The 20,747-nt window shown below is 36.1% G+C and overlaps 1 protein-coding gene across 1 annotated transcript; it reads left to right on the forward strand.

The window, feature by feature from the left end:
• Positions 1-2,110: 2,110 nt before the first annotated feature.
• LOC135155070 (uncharacterized) lies at positions 2,111-19,468 on the forward strand. Its single transcript, XM_064103630.1, has 3 exons — positions 2,111-2,439; positions 6,299-6,555; positions 15,450-19,468. Exons 2-3 carry the CDS (start codon positions 6,312-6,314, stop codon positions 15,818-15,820), a joined length of 615 nt encoding a protein of 204 aa, XP_063959700.1. The 5' UTR covers positions 2,111-2,439; positions 6,299-6,311; the 3' UTR covers positions 15,821-19,468.
• Positions 19,469-20,747: the final 1,279 nt, after the last annotated feature.

Here is a 20,747-nt window from a genome sequence, read left to right on the forward strand (position 1 = left end):
CAATACTTTAATCATGAATTCGATAATGTGCATAATGATATCTTAAACTCATCCATAATGTCATACGTAAATATTGTAAGAAAGATAAAACTCCCATACTCGATCCTGAAAATATTCCTTTCTCGCAAAAAAAAAATTCATGAAAATATGTAAAACCTCAGTCTCTGGAAAGATTTGACGAACAATTGAAATTTATTCGACGGCAGGTATAGTCGGAGAGGAAATAAATTGAGAAAATCTAGACGATTCAAATGTAAAATAAGGCAAAAAAATATTTGTGTCCTATTCACAATTCTATTTTCAGAACAAATATAACCAAGCTGTCACCGAGCGCTCAAAATCTACCGATAAAAACAGGGAGGTACAAAAGACTTGAGAGAATAATACTATAGAATGTAATATGAATTTTTAAAATGAATACTATGGCCCGTATTTTGAAGTCGGGTTTAAATTAAACTCAGGTTTAAGGTTGTGGTTTCAGTATGGGAAGCCAAGAGTATCAATTTTTTTGTATTACGTTGTATGTTTTTTATGTTTATTGTGCTCTTTCCTGATCTATCCATGGTGAAGACAATAATCTATTTATACTTCCCTAGACAATTTTGAATGATTTGAGAGCCAAATGAGCTGGAGTATGATATATCTACTGTTAGAGATTTATGTAATAATTGGCTATCTATACTTAAACCACAACTTTAAACCTGAGTTTAAGTTAAACCCGACTTCAGAATACGGGCCTATGGATGTACTATAAGCGTTTTTATATAGACTGCCAGAAAAAAAATATATACGTAAAGGAATTTGAAAGAGCAGATGAAATTCATTTTTTCGTTGTTCATTTATTAAAATAAAGTTGCTATCAGAGGTAATCTCCGATGATATCAATAATCGTAACAATCATCATAATAATACAAATAGTCTCATCACAATAATAATGATTATTATTGTTATAATAACAATAAATGATCGAATTTGAATGCAAACGGATTTATTTTAATATCAAACGTTCTTATTGAAATCAGATGTTACACTACAAAATTAATTTCCTTTTAACATGTTAAAAAGCAAGTTATGTATTCGTTCTCAGTTTGTCTTTGAAAATAAGTTATCCTTTTCTGATTGTTTGTTATTAAGCATTCAATTACATGTGTGGTTATTATTACCTGAATGCAGCCTTGTGGATGAATACAATGTGCTAAAAAAAACGCGATGTTGAAGTTTTGCTTACGCGTGTGTGACTCGGCTACTACATATATGTCTGCTTTATAATTTGGGGTTTATTTTTTTCATGGTTTGAAATTATTCCCATTGAAAATCATTAACTGTTAAAGATATTATGGGTATTGGGGTTCCGCAATTTTTTCTTTGTGAAAACCTGGTAATAAGATAAGACCTTCAGGAAAAGCACAAGTGAAATTTAATATTCGATATGCAAATGGTGTTTTTTAAGAATATATTAGCATATTTTGGTCATAATAATTTCAAAATACTTATTATAGGATTTTTTCTTATGCATGCTAAATTTTTTCAGTTCTCATTAACAAGATACATTGTAGGCTTATGTACTTCAATAAACGGTCCACTATGTGCCCAAAGTGCGAGCGGTATTTATCTAACTTAGGTTCAAATTCAAGTTTATTTGTCGTCTACATCTATAAAGTGCATGTACTATATCACTACAAATCGATCGAGATAAATTGTTTAAAAAATATACAATATTATTAATTTACAAGAATCATGGATGAAAATATATGTACTTTCCATTTATCCCATTCATTATTTAATTCACGATTTCTTTCTCTTACACCGCTTACTATGCTACAATTTAAATGAATTGAGTTGAATTTTAACTTTTCCCCTCTTTTTCTTTGCGCCAGCATTAACTCACATACCCCTTCGCCGTGTTCGTATATCCATCCACCGACGCTTTTGGATGATTCTCTACACTGATGTATCCTAATCCTAGTCCCCCCCCCCCGGACCTCCCCCACAGAAACACGCCTTCACACACCCTCACCCACATACCCATAGATACCCACACTTCCTCACACCAGGCAAAACAATTTAAGTTCGTCACCACTCACGAAAGATATGATTTCTGGTGTGTCTTAACATGCTTAATGCATATATGGAGCGCACCATTGAATCTCTCGCTGAACTTCTTTCATTTGTTTCTGTTTTTTACAAAACGACTGATTCACAACTATCTCAAGAGTTTGTTAGCCAATCAGGAGGCGTCGATTTCTGTCCTTCAATAAACAAACATCGAACATTTCACGCCAGGGAAATCCCAGAAAATGGCAAACCAATTCAATCCCGCGTAGAGTCGTGTGTTGGAGTTTGATCCCCTTCATATTCTGGGAGTGGAAACTAAAAATCATCCGCAAAGATTTCGTATTTGATTTGAGATTTAGAACACCTTTTCTACCGCAAACTAACGTAAGTCGATCAAAGATGTCTAATAATAATAATAATTATAATGATTCAATATTTATATAACGCATATTGCTCTACTGGTCTCCTATTGTCATATCTTTGATTTATACGTTTATACGTAATTTTTAGGTGCATGCACGGATTGACATTGATCGGTGTTATACTAGCTTCTTTCTTACCCCGGCTAAGCTCGGCTAACGATTCCAGTGCTCAAAGCTTTTTTGAGGAATTACTTCCTGCGCTTATTTACCAAACCTGGGTTGAGCAGCATATTGTGGATATATTTCTTGCTGAAGGAGATTATGCCATGGCTGGGATTTGAACCAACGCCCCTCTATTTTAGAGTTTGGAGACCAATCCACTTTGCCACAACGCTCCAATATGGCACTATTCCAGTTAGATTATATTAATTCATAATACAAAAAATTATTTTGACTCAAAGTTACCTAGAGTTTATCATGAGCAATTTCTTTAAGCTATAGACCTGTAAAATATACCAATGATGATGTCAATAAGTGTATTGTCAAGAACGATTCCCGTTTCACACACTGGCACTTGGCAGAGGAAAATAGCTTTTGCCTGTTTTGTTTAATTTTCAGAGTTTTCATAGTTTTGAGAGTATCCCAGGACTAATATCCCTTATGATGCAATTGATCACAGTGCATGCATATATGTTGCGGAACATAGGCCTATAGACTATAATCTTTACTGGTCTTCTCATGTGAGCAAAGTAACAAGAACATGAGTACATGTTCTATCCATTCTTTTTGAAGAATTACACATTTCTCAATTGAAGCTCTATTATATATTAATACTAATTAATCTATCCTAAACTATGCAACTCCCTATACCGCTTCATATTCAGACACCCACTTCTCTTCAAATCATTTTTTTTTTCTAATAAAAAAAATGCCACAGCGGTACCGGACCCCTTGAACCAATTTTTATGTAACAACCCTCAATGACTCTTTTCTTATTATTTTATGTTTCATATGATATATATACACACACACACACACACACACACACATATATATATATATATATATATATATATATATATGTATATATATACCTTCGAGTAGAGGAGTGTCACCACCCTTACACGTTACGAACCCACTGCACTATCCCAATAAGAGTAGGGGTAACCCCTGTGTAGTGGTCCACCTGCACCCAATCAGCCAAATCGGGAGGAAAGACCTGCGGGTCACAGCGATTCAAGGTCAAGTCCATCCCAGAACAATTTGACCTAAATAAATAGAGAAAAATCAAACATGAATAACGCCGAAAACTTCATCAAAATCGGATGTAAAATAAGAAAGTTAAGACATTTTAAAGTTTCGCTTATTTTTCACAAAACAGTTCTATGCTCAACTAAGTGATATGCAAATGAGAGAGTTGATGATGTCACTGACTCACTATTTCTTTTGTTTTTATTGATTGAATGATACAATATTTCAATATTCACGAATTTGACAATTAGGACCCCCTTGCTTGAACCACAAAATGTTAAAATAATGGAAGTCCATGTGTTCAGAGAGGAATGAAACTTTAAATCACATGACAATGAGGAGAAAATCAAACTATTTCATATTTCATATAATAAAATACAAAAGAAATAGTGAGTGAGTGATGTCATCAGTCCCCTCATTTGCATACCGAATAGGATGTGCATATAGCTGTTTTGAGAAATTAGGCGAAACTTTAAAATGTTATAACTTTCTTATTTTACATCCGATTTTGATGAAATTTTCAGTGTTATGCTTGTTTGATTTTTTCTCTTTTTATTCAAATCAGCTTTTTGCTGGGGTGGACTTGTCCTTTAAGTTTGTATTTCGACTCCCAGGCACAGGTGACGCCAAAGAAATAATAATAATAATAGTATTAGTGATAATGATAATAATAATATTACTAATGTCAATGATAATGTTTTGGTTCTTTTTGTTTGTTACTTTTTAACACTTTATTAATCTATCACGTTTCTTCGCAATTGCATTGTATAAATATTACATTTTTTACTATGTTTTATAATATTCATTCACATTTTCATAAAATCAGCAAAATGCTATTTTTTCCCTAAATCGGATCGTGGTCCTGTCTTAAATTTTACGAATGCCTTTAGACAGCTGAAATCCGTCTATTTGGAGGAGTTTTCAACCCCTCCTACACACAGACGGCTAGCCATCTCTCACACATCGTTGGGGTTCCCTTAGGTTCAAACTATCCTAATAAATACGGAGTTCCTGATTTTCAATTAGTAATATTGTTACAACATTGCATCGAGGTAGTGTTGGTAACTAGATTCTGATTTCTTATAAAATTAGCAGAGAAAAATAATGAAAAACAATATCGGGGAAGGTTGTGGGAAAATCTATCAAGGATTAAGAAAGTTAATGAATTTAAGTTTTGTATTTGTGAAGTCAGAAACGAGAAGCTGCCCCGTATGTTATGTAATATATTGCATAAATTCCACTTTTTTATGCCTCGTGGTGACTTCTTTTTGTTTTAATTTTAGGAACGGGTGTGAAATGGGTTGTTTTTTTAGAAAATTACATTTCATTGTTTTTTACCGTACGATGTGTAGAAAAGCAGTTCGCATATAACGGTTACGAATAAAATTTAAAAAAATTCTAATAACCTTTTTCAGATTGATATTTCTCAAACCTTCAGCAATATCTTTTAACTCTTTTCATTTTTCAGCTATTTTTTTTACAATAAACTGTTTGTCAGGGTGAACTTACCCTTTAATATTGTCGACGCACAGTGCACTGACTAGGTATAAGGTAAATTTGGAATTCCCCACTTGGCACTCAGCCAATCGGGGAATATCACATTGACAGGGCTGAACTTGACCTGTAATATTGTCGAGGCACAGTGCAATGACTAGGCTGCTTTTAAACCCTGGACTGGCAGTCAATCAGCGCGCGAGGACTTGTACAAAGGCTGTGACTATTAAATAATAACAATATAGGATTTGTGTAGCGCACGTTACAACCTTGCTAGTTGCTCAAGGCGCGCTAATAATACAACGGCTAAGCTAGTCTACCGATTCCGGTGCGCACTGCTTTTTGAGGAATTACTTCCTTCCTGAGTGCAGCACACTGTGGGTAAATTCCTGTGGAAAGTGGAATTCCCCACTTGGCACTCAGCCAATCGGGAATATCATATTGACAAGGCTGACAAAACTATAGGTCTATTCTCAATAACACAGTGAGAAAAATATCGCCGGTTTTAAAAATATTGATATCCATGAATAGAATAGAATTGGTATAATTTCCCCAGCTCCGCATATGGCGCGCCAGCAGTCTTTGATATATCTAAGAAGGCATAGGATTAGAATTCGGATTGGAATAGAGTGTTTGTTTCAGAATAATGTTGAGGTTAGGATTGGGGTTTATTTAGTTTTGGAGGTTAGGTTTTATTTTTCGCTTAATGTGCAGATTTCCCATCGGACCAAATGTCGCTGGAGTAAATGTCATTTGGGTGAATAATACACATAATTATGCGAGATGGCTAATCGTCCTGGCAGGAGAAGAAAGTAAAAAAATAATATTAATAATTAAAGCCTCCTCCAAATAGACGGGTTTCAGCTATCCGTCGAGCCCCCCCCCCCCCCAAAAAAAAAAAAAAAAAAAAAAAAAAAATCAAAGATCCAAGGTTCAAACCCCTAATCGTGTCTTTCAGAATGACGTTTAAGGTCACCAAGGAAATACCTGATTTATTGTTTCATATAGAACATGCACCCTCACATATTTCTACAATACAAATATATGGTATATATTTGCAAATGCTGACACCCGCGCATATACTTTCCATAATGTGAACATGAAGAAAGTTTCATGTGTTGTTTCTCCTTATTCAGTCACAGCGTGAGAATGAAGGGAATTCCTGAAAGCAAGTTAATGGAAATAGCTGACGACGTCGGAAACAGAGATGCCATGAAGATAGGTTTAAGCGGAGGGCTGAGTCGACATCAAGTCGAGAGTCTAGATTCAGACTGCTACAAGGTTCTAACCAAAATCATGGCTAATATCACACCCAAAGAGCAGAAGAGAAAACTTCGTCAAATACTGACTGACTGTAATTATACAGCAGCCGCGGACACACATCTGCCTACACGTGAGTGTTTGAAGCATACCTACCTAGCGATTGAATTAGACGGGTCAATATATGGATTGACCCGGAACAGATTGCAGCAAATGATTTTTCAACTGTTATTGGCAGTATTCTACCTCTGAAATAACATACTAAAACTTTAAAAGTCTACCAAAATCTGCATCCGAGAAAGTGGTTATTTTCAAGATGGTGTCCAAGATGGCCACCGCTCACTGAACATGGCTATAACTCGCTCATTATCCACCCTTGCATCTTATTTTGGTTCATATTCCATGATCTAGGGGGTAAAATAATTTATTAATACAAGTTAGAGTATATTTTAGCACTCTATGTACCTGGAAAATCCAAGATGGGCGCCCAAAAAGACTGCCGTAGGCTAAAAATCCACAATGAAATATATTACTTAAGTGACTTTAATCTGGTGTCTAAACCATGGTTTCAATGGTCAAAATATTACATTGGGACAAGTTACAAGGACGGTCAATGGTCCGGTATGTTATAAATCCACGATGACTTCCAAAAATGGAGTCTAAAATTTGCTGTTACTACTTTTAAAAAAAAATCGTCATAGTTTGTTCAGTATCCGGGAATATGGTTTTTGTGTCTATACCATTGCTAAATAATAGGTGAACTTATACATTTTGGATAAGTTACAAGGACAGTCGGTGGTCAAGTATGTCCAAAATTCCATGGTGGCTTAATAAAATGGAGAATAAAATAACCGCTGTTATTTACAAATGGATATAGTAAATGTAATATTCGTCAAGGGCATTATGATTTTTAAACCATGGTTTAAAAGTCAGATAACTAGTTACGAGGACGTCAGTGGTCCAGTATGTTGGAAAATCCAAGATGGTTTCCAAAACTCGACTAAAATGACTGCTGTTACGTAAAATTTGACATAGTTCATTTAAAATCCACCGAGGAGATATGACTTTGGTGTCCACACTATGGTTTCAAGGTTGAAATAATACGTTTGGACTGGTTGCAATGATATGCAGTATTTGTCCATTTTGACTAAAATGGAAGAGGTTTTTCAATGTGGCATCTAAAACGACTCTTATTACTCAATAGTGGTCAGAGTTCATACAATATCAATCTGTTAAAAATAATATTGGTGCTATGTCCACTTTAGGTAACAGCAGTCACTTTCGAACCCATTTTGGGGAAGCCAACTTGGATTTTAAGGCAAAAAAGGATAGCTGCATATCATTGTAACCAGTTCCAAATTATTTTTTACCCTTGAAATCCCAGTGTAGGCACCAAAATGTGTATTTTTTGTTCTATATCCATTTTTAGGGAAGCAACGGTCATTTTAAGACCCAATTTTTCAAGCCATCTTGGATTTTGGGGCATAATTGACGCCTGAATGTCCTTTCAACTTGACTCAATGAATTATTTGACCCTTTAAACTCTAGTATAGACACCAAAATCATATCACCAAGGTGTATTTCTAATGAACTATATCAACTTTTAAGTAACAACAGTCAATTTAGATCCCATTTTTGGAAGCCATCTTCGATTTTTTTTAAACATACCAGACCACTAACTGTTCTTTTAACTTGATATTGTGCATTATTTTATCCTTTAAACCATGGTTTATACACCAAACTCATATATTTAACAAATATTGAACACACTATGTCAATTTTTTACTCTATTTTTGGAAGCCATCTTGGAATTTCGGACATACTAGACCACTGGCTATTGTACTAATGTCTAATTTGACCCTTGAATCCGTAGTTTAGACACCAAATCATATCTCACAGGCGGATATAAAATGAGCTATGCCACTTGTGAGTATCACCAGCCATTTTCGAATCAATCTTTGGAAGCCGTATTAGATTTTTGGACATACCAGACCACTGACTGTCACTGTAACCTGTCCTAATATATTACTTGACCCTTGAAACCAGTGGTTTAGACATCGAAATCACATCTCCCAGGCCGATATGAAATGAGCTATGTCCGCTTTAAGAATTAGCAGCCATCAGAATCAATTTATTATTTTACCCATTTAACCATGGTATCGACACAAAAAACGTATTCTCAGACATTGAACAAACTAACTATGTCGAGGCTTTTTATTAAGTAGCAACATCAATTATAGACTCCATTTTTGGATGCCATCTTGGATTTATAACATACAGGTCCACTGATCGTCCTTGAAACTTATCCCAATGTAGTATTTGACCATTGAAACCATGGTCTAGACACCAAATCCATATCTTCCAGGTGGATATCAAATGAGATATGACCATTTCAACTATCAACAGCCAAGGTAAACTCAATTTTTTGAACCCATCTTGGATTTTTGGATTGACTAGACCACGTAATGCCCTTGTTACTTGTACCAATGTACTTCTTCACCCTCAAACCATTGAATAGAGACCAAATTAAAGCCACTCAAGTATTAAATTAATAGATGAATTGTGGATTTTTAGCCTACGGCAGCCATTTTAGGCGCCATCTTTGAATTTCCAGGTACCCTTGAAGTGCTTATGTTCACTCTAGCCTGTATCAACAAATCATTCTACCCCTAGACCATGGAATATGAACCGAAATTGGATTCTAGGGTGTATAATGAGTGAGTCGTATCCGTTTTCAGTGAATGGCGGCCATCTTCGACGCCAGCTTGAAAACAACCACTTTCCCGGTTGCGGATTTTGATAGATTTCTGAGTTCAAATAGCACCAAAAAATTGTTGAAAAAAATAATTTGTTGCACTTTGTTCCGGGTAAGGGTATTTTGGGTCGTATATTGACCCGTCTAAATGTACACATGGATAAGCCGTTTTTCTGTTTCTGTCATGGAGAAGGAAAAGGGTATTTGTTAACTAACCCCAGTTATAGACGTGATTTATTATGTGTTATACAAGTGCGTATCAAAAAAGTTTACACTTAGAAAAAATATCCTGTAAAATTATACGTTTGTAATATCCTGAAGATTTGTCCACATCTTAACATTGGTGCAGATCCATTTAAGCAAATGACGATATAACTGTCAAAAAATATTTCCGCTTAGGTGAGCACCACTTACTTTTGAAAAGATAGTGAAAATGATTTGCGCAGAACTGTGAAATAGTTATGCAAGTAAAGGTAGACTTTAATCATAAAGAACATGTGGAATTCAGCTAGTAAAATTGATTTGAAGTTATCCTTTACCTTTTTTAACTTGTTTCATTGCCCAAAACATTTCTAAGAGTGCATTGCGCCCCAACCCACTCCCCACACACAGAGGCCGTCGTGACGATATTTGCTTTACACTGAGCTGTGATTTACATGAAATTGCTTTCGCTTGATTTTCATTTTATTATTAATTGTCAAGCTTTTGAAAAGTGTAGAGAATCAAGTATTAAATGAAAAATGAAATCTATACCCACTTTAAATGATAAAAACTTAGTGAAAAAATGCTGGATATGTCTTATATAAACTTTTGTTCAGATTCATTTATGTCCTCAGATCCAGCTGTCACAAAAAGGGTAAAGGTTGTGCTTACTAAGTGTTGAAATTTCAATTTGGGTGCAAAATTGTTACAAAATGCTGAAGTATATCCGTTTTATTTCAATTGACTAAAAGTGCAAGGGAAATGTATGAGAAATGATTCGCAGGGTATGTTTGATTTCGCCCGTTCCCCTTGACACAGCGTGAAAACCAGCATTTGTGCGCAAACAGATTTCTGCGAGCTTTACAAAAATGGACAGTGCTCACTCAAGTGTAACATTCTGTCAAAACTTTTAGTTTCATTGGATAGATGAGACCCAACCACATGATTATTTGTGAAAAAATTACCCACATGTTGTATATTTTTTATTTCCCAGGGCTTTTCAAAGTGTAAACTTTTTTGATACGCACTTTATATCATACAACTAACCGTTTTCGGTTGGCTTGCCCTATGCCATGAACAAACAATTTATTGCGCACGCTGTTTAATTTGTCAATATAGAATTTGCTTTTTTGCGATAATTTAGGAAGTTTATTGAAATGTGTAGATCAAGGACCTACTGATAGGTTAATGGGAGACTACTCAGTACTAATAAATTGACGTTACATGTGTTTTCCTTGGCTTAGGTCCTGCTTGTAAAAGTTACTGGCGCGTATAATCTGGAGAGATTGGAGAGCGCCATTTCTTTTTGCTGTCTTATTTATGATTTTAATAAACACATGTTCTGTTTTCTGTAAATACTTGATTTTTGTATTCTGTCCAATCGTATAACCATTTTAAAGTATCAATTTGCTTTTTGCACATTTTTTTTACCAACTTGACAATATTTCAATTTGCAAACGCCCTCGAAATGTGCCAAGCAAGTCACGAAAATACAAGCATATTGAGATTTACTTAAAAAATATTAGGTAGTACATTTTGTATTTAAAAGGCAGCCTAAGGTCCTAAATCAAAAGAGCAAAGAAGATTGCCAACTATAAACCCCTTCATTGTGAAAATAAATCACCTACAGTGCTGTTACGCGCGTCACACTTAAGGTTTCTAGTGTATGTCACCATGGCCCTGGGAAGCGGGAGTGCTAGGGGTGCAGAACTTAGCTGAAGCACCCCAAAAAATTTCATTGGGGTTGCTGCGTGTGTTATTTTCGAAAGGCAGCACCCCCTGGAAATGTGGTAGGTATGATAAAATGATGAAAAACTGTTCTTTTCAAAATTTATATACTAAGTTGTATTTTGTTAAGATCTATTTTTACTTCGTTTACATTAGGATTCTTTTTTGTTTGTATTATATCCAAAGGAACTGTTCAAAAGGCAACGTACATGCCGTGCTATATATATATATATAACTCCTGCGTGTTAGGCCGGGGTGAAAAATCCGAGGGAACACAGGTTTTGAATGGGTAAACCTGTGTTGCCCCAAAATCTGAAACCATGAAACCATATACCCTTAAAGGGGAAGTTCATCCTGAAGAAAACTTTGTTGTAAAAATAGCAGAAAAAATAGTAAAAAATATTGGTGAAGGTTTGAAGAAAATCCATTAAAAAGTAAGAAAGTTATTAGAGTTCAAAATTTTGGATTTGTGACGTCATAAACGAGCAGCTGCCCCATGTGTTAAGTAATATAAAATGTATGAACTTCAAATTTTGTATGGTTCCTGATGACTTAATTTTGTTTTCTATTCATGATCGGGTGTGTAATGATTTGTCTATTGATATACAAAAGGTTCAGTGAAAACCATTTTCCATTTTCTGAGAAAGTGACATTTCTTTGATGTTTTACAATTTGCTATGTAGGAATGCTGCTCGCATATGACGTCACAAATGAAATAATTGAAATTCAATTAACTTTTTAATTATTTGATGAATTTTGCTGAAACCTTCGGCAATATTTTTTTTTTCTGCTATTTTTACAATAAACTTTTTGTCAGGGTGAACTTCCCCTTTAAAAACATTGCAACGGATCACGCTTTTTGAGGTGCAAGGTGGGTTGTAACCAAAGTTATTGCCTGTTTTTGAAAACCTCTGGGTAGCGGCATTAGGGTTCCGTAACACAAAGGTTAACGATTAATCAAACACTCGATTTTTAAGATTGCTTGCACATTATAGTCAATAGAATCAAAGGTAGAAAACTGACCGTTGCTAAACTTTGTGTTACAGGCCCTATAGACCCGGGGGGCACTCAGTATATAATGCATATTGGGTATGTGCCGCGGAGGGGACCCCCATTTTTACACTCAAATTTCCGTTCCGAGGCATAGCATTTTTGTCTTATTGAGAAAAAGAACAAAGAAAGCCTTCTTCTTCTCGAGAAAAAAGAGGGAAAAAAATCCGCTCCAGGCCTTCGCATATTTTCCGTTACGCCGTTCCGGTCGCAATTTTGGTGAAAAGCGGCCGCAGCTCGCTGTGCGACCATCGCCTCTGCGCTAGCGCGCCCGGCAGTCGTGCCACCGGGCTAGCTGCATGCACGTTCCATGGGGATGCATCATAGACTAATAAATACGCACTCGCACGCAGGCGACCCGTTCCAAGGACCCCCGTTTTCACAAACATTTGTAGTTCCGAAGCCCGTTCCGAGGACCCTCCTTTTTACAATTAGCCCGCTCCAAGGCCCCCGTTTTTTGTCTCGCCCGCGGCACACCCCTACCACTTTTTTGGTCGAGTGCCCCCGGTCCCCCCCCCCCCCCGGGCCTATAGATCTGTTTTTCGTGCGCAAAATCCACTCACGTGATACCATGCATGCCATTCCACGTTGTGAGATTAAATCTAGCTTTCATGCATGTACGACTCGTCATCGTAGCATATGCCCGCCTGAGCTCGCGGGGCTTTACTCTGGCAGCTGGCTGGAGATATGAGAAACGCTATGCGTATGATAGATTATGACATGGATAAGAAAGTGGTTTTTCAAACAAATCGAGTACATATTGAGTGAGGAAATACTTACTGAATTAAGGCTTAGATATAAACCATTACAGTCCATCAAATATCGATATTGCATCAAATTTGGATTATTGGTGGATCACTGGCAATTGATTCCATGGGTCAGATCACCTCTCCAGCTCCCGCTCCAGCTAAACCATTTTGCATGCGTTGATATGTACACAGCATGCAATAGGCCTATCCGTCTGATAACCATCCGAATTTCCTTTTTTTTTTCTTTTGTTTGTTCCTCCTACATAAACAATAAGCTATCTAGCGCACAATGTGATGGCATTGTGTTTACTCTCCCCTAAATGGCCCGGGGAGGGGCCACTTACATTGACGAGTTGATACCATGCGCGACCAAAAAAAAACGTAAAAAGGATGTCTTTTTCAAGATAGGGCAAGTTACGTACGTAACGTGATAAGGGTGTCAAAAACACAAAAATATCGAAAAAAAGGTATCTATTTCGCTCGGGAAAATATACATGTTTAGTTTTTTAGTGTTTTTTACGTGTTTTAGTTTTTTGTTTTATACGTGGTCAAATATGCGGGGATGATAAAACAAAATCAAAATGTTTTATAAAGGATGTCCTTTTTGCCCCAACACTACGTGTTTAGAGTTCGATTTGCGCGAGGTGTGGAAGCTGGGCGCCGTACTAAATCAAAATAATACTGTGTAAAGGTAAAACCGACGACCGACGGACCCGTGACATAACAATAAAATATCGCTGTACTTGTTTAGGGGTTCATTTCAGGGAATACTTGCCAAGAGTATCGTTTTGTTTTCAATACTTGTTAAAGGAGAATGAAACCCTTGAAACCAGCTGAATCCATATCAAAGAGAAAAATCAAAGAAACATATTGTTGAAAGTTTGAGGAAGATTGAATGAATAATAAGAAAGTTATGAGCATTCGAATATTGAGATCACTAGTGCCATGTAGATCCTCCCAACGGCAATGCGACCAAGATCTGTGAAATCACACACGTACAACTCCCTCATTACTTTAGGACTTATTTCACTTATATTCTCACTTTTATAGAGTCTATCACAAGGTGAGGTGTTCTCTTTATGAGATGACAAGTACAGAGGTTTCACAACATTATATAATTGATGAATCGTTTGTCATATGATTAGAATGAGTAAAAAGAGATGTTTTGGGGTATATTTTCAGTGTCCAAATGGGAGAGTTGTACGTGTGTGACATCACAGATCTTGGTCGCATTGCCAATGGGAGGATCTCCATAGCATTAGTGATCTCGACATTCAAATGCTCATAACTCTTTTATTGCTAGTCCTATTTTACTCAAAGTTTTGTTGATCTTATTCTTTGATTTTTCTGCTTTCACAAAAGCTAACTTGCTCCAAGAGTTTCATTCTCCTTTAAGGGGTGCATTTTCGGAATATTGAAAATACATCGCTGTACTTGTTTAGGGGCTCAATTCTGGGAATACTTGCCAATAGTATTTGTGTCCAATACTTGTTAAGGGTAGTGTTTCACATGCCAATACTTGTTAAGGGGTGCATTTTCACAATATGGAAAATACGTGTTTAGGTTGCTTTTCAAGACCCCGTGGTCGCGCATGGTATCCACTCGTCAATGGAAGTGGCCCCCGGGCCAAATGGGTGATTAGATTTCCAATTGCGGGGGGGGGGAACCACTTCCATTGTCGAATTGATACCAGGTGCGACCATGGGGTTTCGAAAAATACCCTAAACAAGGGAAGCAAGTTTTTTCCAGATTATGAAAATGCAGTATCTCTTAAGTATTTGGCGTGTGAAACCTACCCTTAAAGGTCAAGTCCACCCCAGAAAAAATTTGATTTGAATAAATAGAGAAAAATCATATTAGCATAACACTCAAAATTTCATCAAAATCAGATGTAAAATAAAAAAGTTATGACATTTTAAAGTTTCGTTTATTTTTCACAAAATAGTGATATGCACAACTCAGTGACATGCAAATGAGTCAGTCGATGATGTCCATCACTCACTATTTATTTTGTTTTTTATTGTTTGAATTATACAATATTTCTTAATGATTTGACCATAGGGACCGACTTGACTGAACCATATAGTATTAAACAGTGCTAATTCCATGTGTATAGGGAGGAATTAATCACTGTTTCACAATGAGGAGAAAATAAGAATATTTCATATTTCATATAATAAAATACAAAAGAAATAGTGAGTGGATGACGTCATCAGTCTCCTCATTTGCATACCGACCAGGATGTGCATACAACCGTTTTGTGAAATTGAGCGAAACTTTAAAATGTCATAACTTTCTTATTTTACATCCGATTTTGATGAAATTTTCAGTGTTTTGCTTGTTAGATTTTTCTCTTTTTATTCAAATATTTTTGTTATTGGGGTGGACTTGTCCTTTAACAAGTATTGGAAATTTTACCGAAAAGACGAAATATATCCCTTTTTTCACGATTGACAGATTATTTATGTGAAACTATGCTTTAGGTCAAGGACGTAGCACACTTTGCATGCTTTCACGTTATTTTCATTATTCATTTTTCATTAGGTAAGAAGACTACCCCGAAAACCAATCTGGCAAAGAAACGGGAACTGGACTCGCCTACTATACCTACCGCGGACGCCACTCCAGCTAAAAAGAAACCAAGAGCAAAATCCAAACTCGAAGCAGAGAAGATGAAACTTAAACGGTTGAAAGCAGATCAGGACGTTTTGCGTAAAAGGCAGAAGGAGATAGATAAAGATATTGACCAGAATAGTAAGGAGTTAGAAAAGACTCAGAACGTTTTAAAGAAATTGATGGAGCAGGAAATACAAGATGATATGAAAAAAATTGAGAAACGTAAAAAGGAGCTCGATAAATTGAGTTTACCTGGAGGAAGTACATCTCAGAAGTCCACATCCAATACAAACTCATAATTTCCTTTATACATTTATACTTGATCCTGTATTTCTAAATATTCCATTAACTTCTGATGCCTCACTTTCAGTAATAATGATTGTAATAAATAATTGTAAGTTTTGTTATGACACTATTACTATTAGTTTTACACTTACATATATATGAAATGAATTGTCGTCAAATTTATCACACATGACACATCCACCCTACTGATTTATTTCATTGAATTTATTCATAGAATTTTCCCCCGTTCCAACTCAACTATATTTCTTTTCTTTTTTCCACATTGTAATAACAGATTAAACGACGATAACAAATGTTGTAAATAGCTCTTACTTGAATCTAATGTGTTTCACATGTTCCCACATGCACCTCCCTGCTTCAATTGCTTCGATGTTTGTTTCTTTTTAAATATATCTAAATGTGTATTGATGACATTTTAATCTCTCGAAAGTCTCTGAAAACTTTTTGGCTCTAGGCAACTGCCTTCATTTTATATGTTTATCATTCTGTATTTGTTCTAGTATTAGTAAGGAAACTGAAATTGGGAGCGCTTTTTGCCATTCGGGAAAAGTGTGTTATAAATATTGGGTATTGATAAGATGTATTTTTATTCATTTCATTTTTTTGTAAATTGTAAACTATCGACCGTTGATGGGAGAGCCTTTAATATGAACTAGTGTCCTTTTGGCTTTTCCTGGTCATGGGTCAATGGGTCTTTTGATGTTCGAATATTCATGATGACTCTGGAGATGAAAATAACTATATCTAGATGAATAAAGTTTAAAGTCATAGAGCAATATGCTGAAAATTTCATCAGAAATCTGATAAGAAAGTTTAGTACAAGTTAATTCATTTTGTGTAAGTGCATTTATACCTTTTGTTCAAATTTTGATTTACACAATTTCAATTTTCAATAAGTTCAATAAATGTACATTATTCAATTACGACTCTAAATTTAGAAACGCAAATGAAATACATTGGTATTCAAAAGTATAATCAAGTTTGTTTATCTTGGCTTGCCGAACATTGTAGTGTTGTTGTTCAATTCAACACTCAGCATGAAGGAGTGCAATTTTGTGGTGGGGTTCACCAGCTTTATAGCACAAAATACCTGCAATGTCGAAATTTATTTTATCTTCAATACGAAAATTTTTAACCTTGAAAACTGGTTAGATAAAGCCACATTCAACCACATTTATACTTTTGAATGTATATACGTGCAAAATATTTAGATGTAAATCGTATTTTTATGTAAATTTGCATTATTAGTATTCGGACTGCTACATTGTTCATGTGTGTAATAGACTCATATTGAATTGAATTTTAAAAATAGAGAATTTACTGAATTTGAAAATTAAGAAAGATTTCGTGAAAACACTTTCGTGCTCGCCAGTACGAATATTCTTGAAGGTGGGCTGATCATATTACTTAGCGTTAATTCTTTAACTTAGACTTGTTATATATTCTTTAAATCATCTTCATTCGTCGAATAAGTAATAATAATTATGATATATTGATATCTATGATAACAATAATAGTAATGATAATAATAGCAATGGTACTTTCATGAACACTTTGTTTCATTGTTTTCGTCTCCTTACAATGAGATGCTGGAGAATGATTGAGCTTGACCATGTTGGCATTTCATTCATTTTGAAAGATCGAAAGTTTAAAGGTCAAGTCCGCCCCAGAACAATATTGATTTGAATAAAAAGAAAATAATTAAAACAAGCACAACACTAAAAAAAAATCATCAAAATGTAAAATAAGAAAGTTAGGGCATTTTAGAATTTCGTTTTTTTTTCACAAAATAATTATAAACTCAACTCAGTGACAGGGAGTGACAGAGTCGATGATGTCCCTCACTCACTACTGTATATTTTTTTATCATTGCTTGAATTTTATATTTTGTTTCTTTTTTAACGATGTGACATTTATTTAAAGACCGACTTGACTGAACCATAAAATGTTGAACAATGAAAATTCTACATTTTCAGGGAAGAAAGAAAGAATGTTTTATATGATAAATTACAAAAGAAGTAGTGAGTGGGTGACGTCATCAGTCACCTCATTTGCATACTCATCAAAATGTGCATATAACAATAGAGTGAAATTAAGAAAAAAAAATTCAAAATGTTATAACTTTCTTATTTGACATATTTTAATGAAATTTCCAGTGTAATGTTTGTTAGATTTTTTCTCTTTTTATTCATGTCAACTTTTTTGGGGGTGGACTTGTCTTTTAAGACACTCAGAGAAAGAATGAATGTGCGGGTATTAAATAAAGCATAGACTTATAATAGCACCGGACGCTCTTCCGTCGCGCGAGCTACCAGAGAAGAGGAGTATCAATTCATATACCGTGTGAGTAAAAAAAAATGACACCCCCTTCCCCAATCCCCGATTGAAGAATAAAATATATCATGAAGACATAATCATTACGTATGGCTGAAAATGGTACCTTCTCCCAATTAATTTGATGCCATATTTGTGAGATATGCACTCACCCTTCGATAATCAGTAGGCATTCTTTGCATTGGTGTCAATTTTGATTTGCGCCACAGAAGAGCACGGCTGCAATTAATGAATCCAGATGTTGGGGTCCGACCACTTGACCGAAAGTCCGCGAGGCTGAGGGTCCGCTAGACCGAGGGTCCGCGAGACCGAAGACCCGCGAGACCGAAGGCCCGCGAGACCGACTTTTTTCCCTTCATCGGTTGCCGCGGTCGAGTGCTTTAAGACGCCTCGTTGCAGCGGCGTAACAGGTGCCTGTTATCGGGAAGGGGGGCCAAATAATTCCCGGTAACTAAATAGAATCAGTAGCGTTGCTAGGATTTCATTTTAGGGGGCGGTGGTGAGCACGCGAATCGCGCGAAACACGTACTGCGCGCACGAAACGTCTCTGGGGGGGGGTGCAGGGAGGGGATGTTTCTGCTATAAACTAACGATGCCTTATTTCACTGACTCTACTTAATCATTAACTCTACTCATTTAACGTTTATTTTTATGGTAATTCTGCTTCATTATCTTGTGCATTTAATGTTTAACAAGAAAACTGGAAATATTATGGAAATACAAACACCTGGAACATTGAACCTTCATTATGGGCAATCCTATCTTAGCTTTTTTTTTTCATTTAAACAGAATAATAAGAAGAACAAGAAGGTGAAAGAAAAGAACGTACATTAATACCTGTCCTCGGGAGAATGGTCCTTCGGGGGAGTTTTCATTGGGGAGTTATCATGGGGCAGTCGCCCTCCGGAGGAGTAGTCCTCTCGGGGAGTTCTACTAAAACCCGTTTTTTATTGGTGTTGTTACTATTTTTGTTATCATGATATCAGCAGCTGCAGCAGTAGTAGAAGGAGAAGTCGTAGTAGTAGTAGTTGTTGTTGTAGTAGTTGTAGTAGTCGTATTCATATTCGTAGTAGTAGTAGTAGTAGCAGTAGTAGTAGTAGTAGTAGTAGTAGTAGTATTAGCAGTTATATTATTACCGTTGTTTTTATCATTATAATTATTATTATTACTATCATTTAAATTGTTAACATTATTTGGCATTTTTGTTTTGCTTTGTTTTGTTTCATTTTGTCTCCTTTGTTTTATTCATCACTTTAGTTTATTCAATTAATTTTTAAAACCGACACTCCAAATAAATGGATGAATATTTTTCTAATAACAGACAACGTTTTATAAACAGTCCTGTATGTTAAAGTTATGTCTCTGAAATCTAGATGAAGAAAACATGGTAGGTGAGGGAAATGATAATAAAAAATGGCCGTAAAAAGGAAGGAAAATTAATTAATAAAAGCGCCGAGTTCACCTAGAGCATAGAGAAAAGACGTAGACAAAAATTACGAAGAAAAAAAGAAGCGAAATTATAATTAAAGAGAACAGAGAAGGAGAGAGAGAGAGAGAAGGGGGGTCAAGAGGAACGATAGGAGAAATTGAAAGTAAAAAGAGCTGTAAGAAAAGTACAAAGGAAAAGAACTGGGAAGAATATCCAATTTATTTTTTTGAAATGTGCTCTGTGTCTATCAGTGTGTGGGATGAGTGTGTGCGTTTCTAAAAAAAAAATCTCGAAATTTGCAACAGCCCACTTCGGATGCGGCGCCAGTGTATTTGGGTTCATCAGTCTAATTGTAACATTTTTTGGTTTCACCTCTGTTGTGTAGATTTCTTCAGAGACTATGGTATGATTTCGTTATAGACGATAAAGTGAGAGAGGGGATGGGGTGTCCGATTTCGTAGTATTATGAAAATCATTTTTGCAAACCATTCCCAGTCTAATAATACTCCAGCAGAAGCTGAAATGTTATAAAATTGATATGAAAAAAGGGAATCTATTAATGAATAGTTGAATAAATGAATGAATAACAAAAATTTACAATTATATGTATTAATTGATTACAACTTCGTAGCCAAAATAAAGCCACCCCCCCCCCCAAAAAAAAAAGGGGGGGAGGGAAACGTGAGCGAGAAAATAAAAAGGTATAGGAGAACGTAAGACGAGCGAGAGCAGACAAGGGACAATTCGAAGAAAACGTCAGAGCTTCCGTGCTTCGCGCGGGAAGGGGAAAACTCCCCTTAAAATATGGATCGCCTTTCGCGCGCTCATTATTAAGTCATTCTCACACTTCGCGTGCTCACCACCGCCCCCTAACATGCCTAAAATGAAATCCTAGCAAAGCCACTGATTCTGGACTTACTTACCGGGATTTTTTTTTTTTTTTTTTTTTTTTGCACTGCCCCCCCCCCCCCCCCCCTCTGATAACAGGCACCTGTTACGCCGCTGCAACTAGGCGCCTTAAACCACTCGACCGCGGCAACCGATGAAGGGGGGAAAAAAGTCGGTCTCGCGGGCCTTCGGTCTCGCGGACCCTCGGTCTAGCGGACCCTCGGTCTCGTGGACCCTCGGTCTAGCGGGCTGTCACCCCAGATGTCAAT

Source organism: Lytechinus pictus, chromosome 8 (assembly GCF_037042905.1).
Source record: "Lytechinus pictus isolate F3 Inbred chromosome 8, Lp3.0, whole genome shotgun sequence".
Classification (NCBI taxonomy): domain Eukaryota; kingdom Metazoa; phylum Echinodermata; class Echinoidea; order Temnopleuroida; family Toxopneustidae; genus Lytechinus; species Lytechinus pictus.

Excerpts from the sequence above, each read along its gene's own strand:
- LOC135155070 (XM_064103630.1), top strand. The coding sequence starts at position 6,312 with ATGAAGGGAATTCCTGAAAGCAAGTTAATGGAAATAGCTGACGACGTC. Across the intron at positions 6,556-15,449 it reads GGACACACATCTGCCTACAC|GTAAGAAGACTACCCCGAAA; the intron begins GTGAGTGTTTGA and ends ATTTTTCATTAG.